Source organism: Aegilops tauschii, chromosome 3, assembly GCF_002575655.3.
Source record: "Aegilops tauschii subsp. strangulata cultivar AL8/78 chromosome 3, Aet v6.0, whole genome shotgun sequence".
Taxonomy (NCBI): domain Eukaryota; kingdom Viridiplantae; phylum Streptophyta; class Magnoliopsida; order Poales; family Poaceae; genus Aegilops; species Aegilops tauschii.
This window is the reverse complement of record NC_053037.3, coordinates 378926844-378935230: the sequence shown is the minus strand read 5'-3', so window position 1 is coordinate 378935230 and position 8387 is coordinate 378926844. Positions and strand designations below refer to the sequence as shown.

The window sequence follows — 8387 nt, the reverse complement described above, 5'->3', positions numbered from 1 at the left end:
GGTTTGTTTGGTATTAGGTCCAGACTATCAGGATCCCTTCATCAACTGGATAGGAGTATCGACAGATGTTGCCTAGACGGTGGCTTTAATCTTACTGTTGTATAACTTTGTAAGGTCTTGTGTGAATTATTAATAAAGTGACTGTATGCATCGTCCAGAAATAGAGGCCCGGGGTCCTCCTCCTTTTCCAAAAAAATATATACTATAACACATATAAGGTTGCTTCTTATAGGTTGTAGTGAATTATTTACTTCTTGTGTTGCGGTTGCTAATGCATTATATTCCTTTTTTAAATGGTCTAATGCATTTAATTGTGGTGATAAAGACTTTCTTTTACCCCGTTAACGCAATGCCCTTTTGATAGTACATCATCTATATTCGTAGTATTCAGATTGCCTTTCGTTCTTCGATTATTTGCAGGAATGGTCTGACTGGTCATGCTTTTAACATCGTCAGTAATCTCCAGAAGATTGATTTAGTGATTGCTAAGGCGCAATATTGTGCATGTCTGTAGTCGGATTGTCAAAGTCGGTTCCACCACCATCTCATCGAAAGATCCCCCCCCCAGTGGTAGGCGAACATAAAAACACACACTAATCCCTATGAACACACCTCGCCGAAAGATCTGAAATAAACATCGAAAATACAATCACTCTTTCCAAAATCTAGGACTTGAACTTTGAACTTTGATGGGTTGGTTCCGGCAAGGAACACGTTCGCATTTTTTCTCCTTCGCTAAATGATTATAAACTCGTGTTTTGAGAAGTGGAGCTGATTCCCGTCAAAAGAGAAAGAAGGATAGAACAGCAGCCTATTAGTACCTCGCTGACAGTGGGCCACAGACGCGTCGGCAAGCTGGCTGAGCGAGTCTCCATCCTCCCACCCAGGTCCCGGACGCCAACAGACAGCCACCGTAGCCCTCTCGTCTGAATCCCCAAATTCGAATCAGACGATACATGTAGCTCTCTTCTTCTTCCCAATCCATCCACCCGCGCGCCTCTTCCTACCCCGCGCGTGCTCTGGCGAATCTGTAGCCCCGTATCTCGGCGGGCGGCGGAAATGGCGAACCCCCTAGCCGGGCTGCAGGACCACCTCAAGCACGCGCGCGACTATGCGCTCGAGGGCCTCTACGACACCTCCATCATCTTCTTCGACGGCGCCATCGCGCAGATCAACAAGTGAGCTCCCTATCTCTCCCCCCCCCCCCCCCCCCCCCCCCTCCGGATTCGCCGGCGGTTAGGTGCTGTGTAATTCGCGACGTAGTGCCCGTGTGGATCTGTGCATTCGACCTCACGGCCTCGGATTTGGCCCGTGAGGATCCGTCTGATTGTTCCGGTATAGTGGGTTCAAGTCACTTTGCTCCCAGCGAGACGTGTTGCGGTTGGTACTATGTTGTTACGCATATCATTTGTTAGGGTCGAGAAAACAATATTCTACTTGCGCTGATCTGCCGTCAAAAAGCGTCCCAGTAGTAACTCATGATTTGGGTGCTTCAAATGTCAGGTCATGCATGTAAAGTCTGCCTGGATTTGAAGTCATGAGACACCTTGGTTATTGTAGAAGTGATACTGAGCTTTGTACGGTTGCGCGTAATGAACGCCAATGCTTCATTTCATCTTGAAACTTTCAAAACAGTAGCCGTGTGTTTTCACTGGAACATTGCATTCACGCCAGGATCAGCCTTTTGCGGATCCCTGGTCTTGTTGATATGTTAATCCATTACAGATTTGAAGGTAAAATATTCGATGTGGTGAATATTGTTGATATTTGAAACGTGGATAATGCATTTCCCCGTTGCTTCCTTATCTTTAGTACTTAGGAGTAAAAGCTTAACAGGTGTTTCTAATTTGTTGTCCTTCATGATGTGATAGTTGATCGTGAATATCTATGCAGGCATCTAGCTAATTTAGACGACACCTTTATCCGCACAAAATGGATGAACTGTAAGAAAGCTATAAGTGAAGAGGTAGAGATTGTGAGGCAGCTCGATGCCCAATTGAAGTCATTTAAAGAAGCCCCTGGGACAATGCGGTCCTCGTCGCCTCCTATTCGCTCTAATAATAAATCATTTCTGTTCCAACCATTGGACGAGTATCCCACATCATCGCCATCAACCTTTGACGACCCTGATGTATGGGCACCTCCAAGAGATACAAATACACCAAACCGAAGGTCAGCAAGAGGCCAATCTAGTGCAAGAAAATCCTCCCAAGATGGAGCTTGGGCACGGGGTCCATCAAAGACTGGAACACCTAGCCGTGGTGCAAAACCCAGCGGAAGTAAAGCAAGCTCTGCGGTAAGATCATCAACTGCTTCAAGCACTGGCGGGAGGAAAGGAAAATCAAGTTCGAGCAAGGCTGATTCAGCGGTAATTTCCTTCAAGAAAATATTCGTTACACTCTGAAATCTTTATTTGATCAAATGTATTTTGTTGATGTTGTTAGTTACCTCTGTCTGCACCCATGAATGAGGAAAATATATGTTTGAGAATTAGATTTTTAGTGCTTCTTTTTCTGCTGGCAATGTTTATCTGCCTGTCTGCCTAGTGCCAAAAGAAGAAGAAAAGGGAGCTTTTGAATATCATCCAGGATACATACTTCTTATATATTAGTTTTTGTATTGTATGGTTTCAAAATGTGGCTACATCTGTTATTTCCAACATATGTTGGTGTATGCAAAGTGGAGTTAACAATTTTCTGCAAGATACTACTGAAGTCAATCACATGGTGCCATTTAGTTAACCTTAGCCGTTTTTTTTGAAGATAGCCTTAAATATGTCGATTTGGATTCTCAATTTGTTCCTAAAATCATTTAATTTGTCATACCGAGAAACATACCTTTTTATAGTTATTGAAGACACTTTTTTCTAACTCTATACTGAAGGAATACTCTATCATCATCTATTTCTAGCTCCTCATTGTGCATATTCCATAGGCGCGAAGTATGACGGCGCATACAACAAGAATGATGTTGAAATCACCAAGCATCTCAAAAGCAATCACATACTGAAATAGGAGAGCATCTATTGTTACCTTCTAAATTAGGGAACTGGAATCCGCATATATACATGTTTTTTTGTGTGCCTGCCTCTTGTTGGGTTTAGCTTTTTGATCAACTTGATGATATGGAACTACAGAGTACTGCTATATGCAAATTGCGTTTCTAAATTTTTCTATTTTTTCTTATCCTTTCCTTTCAGAGCAGCGATGCTGAAGAAGGTAAGTCCAAGAAGGCACAGTATGAAGGACCGGATGGGGACTTAGCTGCCATGCTTGAAAGAGATGTTCTAGACTCTACCCCAGGAGTGAGATGGGATGATGTTGCAGGACTTAGTGAGGCCAAAAGACTCCTTGAGGAAGCAGTTGTGCTTCCTCTCTGGATGCCTGAATATTTTCAGGTATTGATTTGGAATTTCGAACTATGCTATTCAATGAAGTGTCTGTTATTTTATCTGTTCATTCATTCTTGTTTCTATCTAACATCATGACCATGGACAAAGTTGCTGCCTTTCTTTGGTAGTATGGTGCACATGAGTCATCTGGACATCCACACTTTTTAATTTTCCTTTATTATGTCTGGTTTATAATATGTCATTTAATATTATGTATACCCAATCAAGCTAACCGCAATTTGAGTTTCTAAAATTAGTTACTCATGATATTAATGTCATATGTTTTCTCTTTTTCTGTGCCCTGTTCCATTCAGTCTAAAGTTACATGCACCCTCATCATACTCCTTCGGGTTCTATTTCTGTTCAGGGTATTCGTCGACCTTGGAAAGGGGTTCTTATGTTTGGCCCACCAGGTACCGGGAAGACCCTTTTAGCTAAGGCAGTAGCTACAGAATGTGGAACAACATTCTTTAATGTTTCTTCTGCAACATTGGCTTCGAAATGGCGGGGGGAGAGTGAGCGCATGGTCCGTTGTTTATTTGAACTTGCAAGGGCCTACGCTCCAAGTACAATCTTCATTGATGAAATAGACTCCCTATGCACATCTCGTGGGTATGTGACCATACATTTTGCTGTTCGCCATGCAAGTTCAAGTTCTATTAATGCCGGCCAAGATAATGACAATTTTCCCAACAGCTTTGTACCTTAAACTTGAAGACATTCTTAATTGTTTTGCCTGGTAAATAAGTTACATGTCGCAGAAGAGAACATTCTCGTGCTTTTTATACCTCTTTTTAATTAAGCTTGACAGGAAAATGTAATGAAAATAGGAAACTGCCAGTTCTTATATTTTATTTATCTTCATTTAGAAAATACCGTGCCCAGATTTATCAATTTATGTATTTATTCAGAGCTTCTGGTGAGCATGAATCATCGAGGAGGGTAAAGTCTGAACTTCTAGTGCAAATTGACGGTGTTAACAATAGCTCTACCAATGAAGATGGTCAGCCGAAAATTGTTATGGTTCTGGCAGCTACCAACTTTCCATGGGATATTGATGAAGCACTCAGGTTGAACTCTTTCACTCATATTTGCATTTATTAATTTAGAGGTGCTACTGGTAGTATCAAAACTCTTGGCATAATATCTGAATTTGTACGAGATGATTGATTTCTTGAGTTATGTTACTATTGGAGTTAGAGACCGTATTGGTTTCTAGAGTTGTGTTGCTATTGTAGTTAGAGACTGTATTGGTTTCTAGAGTTGTGTTGCTGTTAGAGTTAGAGACCGGATTGATTTCTTTTGTTGTGTTACTATTGTAGTTAGAGATTACCAGAGGTGAAGTGTAGTACATATATCTATATCTATACCAATATAGAAAGACCCAAAGGGGCAGATCCTAACAAATCTCGACCATCAAATCATGTTAATCCAACGACCTATATTGCTCACAACGGCAAGCACTCGACGTGTTTAACATGCAATTAATATCATACCAAATATCGACGGCTACACTATCCATGTAATTAACGCTTAATTGATATCCTACCGAATATCAGTTTGCAATTAATTTTTCCCTTAATATTAACGTGTATCGCACGTACGAATGTACTAGTTTCCTTCAAATAAGGCAAATGATTATCTTGTTTAGTTCCTGCAACATTTGTCATGTTGCCGTTTTATGGGGTAAGATCAGAGCCTAAAGCATCTGTAACTTGAGTTGTGTTTCTATTCACTACCTTTGCGGGCTAGAGTGGTATCTGGGTGTTCTGAATTTTAACTGCTCTCATGCCTCTACATTGATTAATGTGCCGTTTTCCCTGTTTGTATTGTCTGCCGCAATAAACAGTTCTTTTCTGCAGTGAAACTACAGCTTTTGTTATTTATTTTTCCTGCCAATTTGTTTGTCAGTCAGCGTGCTAGCTACATGCTCTACTACTGTAACTATATTTATGTTACTATTCCTCTGGCACATATGGATTTTTAACTCACTGAATCTTGATTGGCTCAGGCGGAGGCTGGAAAAGCGTATCTATATTCCACTTCCAAGTTTTGAAAGCAGAAAGTCACTCATCAGCATAAATCTTAGAACGGTTGAGGTATATACTAAAGCATTTCTTGCTCATCTTTTCGTCATTTGGTCATTGTGATTTTATTTCATTCACGGATATGTTCACTAATCATACATCTACGTTGATGATAAGTCACTGTTTAATATTTCGTGTTGCTTATTAACGCCCCGCTTTTATATCAACAGGTAGCTACTGATGTTAACATCGACGAAGTTGCACGAAGGACAGAAGGGTATAGTGGGGATGACCTGACAAATGTCTGTCGTGATGCTTCAATGAATGGTATGAGGCGAAAGATTGCAGGCAAGACCCGTGATGAGATCAAGAACATGTCAAAGGATGATATCTCAAAGGACCCGGTAGCCATGTGTGACTTTGAAGAAGCTTTGGTCAAGGTCCAGAAGAGTGTGTCGCCCTCTGATATCGAACGGCACGAGAAGTGGATGGCCGAGTTTGGATCCGCTTAAACCTTGGTTCCCATTGAAGATTGCTGGATCTTGTCCACTCTTTTTTGTTTGTTTGTGTTTTATTCCTGGCATTTGCCTTATTTCCACCTTCCCGTATATTGTTTCAACGGTGGCAGTATGTATGTATGTTCAACTATGTTTCCTGAGCCGGTAGTTTATGACAAGAGGCAGACCGTAAACTCGGAACCTAATTATTATTCATTGAGTGTTTTGTTGATTGAGTTTCAGTGGTACTGGAAGTCTGGAACTGTGAAAGTGAAATTCTTTGTGTTAATTCTCGAAATGCCATGTATGGACATGACCATCACTGTACTTCCATCCGCCTTCCACAGCGTCAATGTTTCATGTACGGCGCCTTGTGTTGAAGAAGTTGCGTCTCTACTGTTTATGCCTGTGCATACCTGAAGGCGCCTCCGAGCACTTGCAGATAGCAGAGATCCGATCGTGTGTGAAGCGATTGTTTGCTAGTCTCACACCGCAGGGGCGGCCTGGCACCTAGACCTGGAATTGCTCTGGTGTCATAACCTACTTCTCCTGCCCTCAGAGAAATAAACCTACTTGTACAGTCTAGTCGAAGACATGGAAGTCGTGTCCTTGCATTCATGTGACCTCTCATGGTACAGACGTACAGTACATCGATAGATCTACCTACGATCAATACTCTTCATGGCTACTTAAAAAAAAAACCGCCGTTGCCGGGGATCGAACCCGGGTCACCCGCGTGACAGGCGGGAATACTTACCACTATACTACAACGACCTTTGGTGTTGACTTCCAGGGTCTTACCCTACTAATCGTTAACTCGCCAACTATAGGACCATAGGAACCGAGAATACCCATTGTTTCTTGCAAGATAGATCATCTCTGAATGTTTGGCTTTGCACTGCACACGCACAACTGTATAAATTTGTCGCAACCCGTTGTGCCAGCTCCAGAAATGCCAAACCGAGGAGTACCCCTACAGTTACCGAGCCAAACAACAACACCATGCTTTGTACTACTGCACACATGAGCAACTTAGAGCAACTCCAATGGGCGACCCATTTCGTCCGCCCGCGTCCGTTTGGGTTGGCGCGAACAAAAATGGTGGCCCAACGCGCCGACCCAAACTCAAATCGTGTCCGCCTGGCGTCCGCGTCGACCCATTTTCGGCCCAAAATTGCGCCTGGAATGCGTCGGCGCGGACGCGAAGCGGACACGCCGCGCGTCTCCTCGCCGTCCGCCGCGTCCCCACCTGGCGGCCACCCAACCGCCATCAGTCGTCTTATTTATGACGACCACTGACAGCGGGCCCACGCGTCAGCCAGTGGAAGCGTCCTTTTTTAACCACGCGTGCGGCGGGGTCGGCCTCATCCACTTCTCCCGTCCACATCTGGCCCCCACCACTCCCTTTGCTTCCTCGCCGGCGACCGCAAACCCTAGCGCGCCCATGGGCCTCTTCGGCAGCAGCAATGGCAAGGGCAAGGGCACCCCCAGCGCCTCGTCCTCCCGTGCTCCCCTTCCCCCTCCTCCTCCTCCGGCGGCGACACGTTTCCGCCCTGGTTGCCGGCGCCTAATGAGGACATAGACCTGGAGTAGGGTAATAGGCCTGACCTATACGTCCTACCTAAGGTCCTTGTCCTAGAAGCAAAGAGGTTCAAGAGTAAATAGAGGGACCCAACAAAGGTGTCGAGTGCAATCCACTCGACCTACCATTCACTGGGAGACCCCCCCTTATTTAGGTCACTCGACCACTAAACCACTCGACGTGCAGAAGACCTAAAGCCACTCCGCGCAGCAACGGTCGGGCATTTACCCTTAGACTTAATAGTCATTTATAGCACTTTACTACGGACGTTACCTGTAACGCTCCTTCTTTATGAACATTGAACCCTGTGTAACGGAGGGGAGCTGGGGTCTTGGCACACTCTATATAAGCCACCCCCTTCCTCTGGGACAAGGGTTCGCACCCCCTGTAACACACACGCATATAATCCAGTCGACCGCCTCCGGGCTCCGAGACGTAGGGTTGTTACTTCCTCCGAGAAGGGCTTGAACTCGTAAAACTCGTGCATACAACTTCTCCATAGCTAGGATCTTGCCTCTACATCCCTACCCCCATTCTACTGTCAGACTTAGAACCACGACAGTTGGCACCCACCATGGGGCAGGTGTCTTAGCGACTTGTTGAAGAAGTTGCAATTTTCCCGATCCCCATCAGCATGGTTTCAGGCGGAGGATTGGCCGAGGGCCGCGAGATCCGTCTCGGCGCGCTCGTGTTCGTCGCCGACGGCTCCGCTTGGCTCCAAGAGGCTCCACTCGACGTCGAGGCGCTCCCCGTCCGCGGGGCAACGCACTTTCGCGCGTGCGTCCGCGGCGTCCTCCTGCGGCAGCCGTCGACCCAGTATCGGTCGGCTCCTGTGGCGTCTTCACTCCCTGCTGCCCGCGGCACAAGCGTTTCGGTCGGTCGAGGCTCTA

The 8387-nt window shown here is 45.0% G+C and overlaps 1 protein-coding gene and 1 non-coding gene across 2 annotated transcripts; one reads left to right on the top strand and one right to left on the bottom strand.

The window, feature by feature from the left end:
- The first annotated feature begins 840 nt into the window (after positions 1-840).
- Positions 841-6151, top strand: LOC109784958 (katanin p60 ATPase-containing subunit A1). Its single transcript, XM_020343566.4, has 7 exons — positions 841-1178; positions 1894-2368; positions 3200-3397; positions 3759-4003; positions 4303-4461; positions 5403-5490; positions 5649-6151. Exons 1-7 carry the CDS (start codon positions 1060-1062, stop codon positions 5928-5930), a joined length of 1566 nt encoding a protein of 521 aa, XP_020199155.1. The 5' UTR covers positions 841-1059; the 3' UTR covers positions 5931-6151.
- Positions 6152-6617: 466 nt separating this feature from the next.
- On the bottom strand, positions 6618-6689 carry TRNAD-GUC (transfer RNA aspartic acid (anticodon GUC)). Its single transcript has one exon. It is a non-coding gene; the product is annotated as a tRNA-Asp (tRNA).
- Between the last annotated feature and the right edge of the window lie 1698 nt (positions 6690-8387).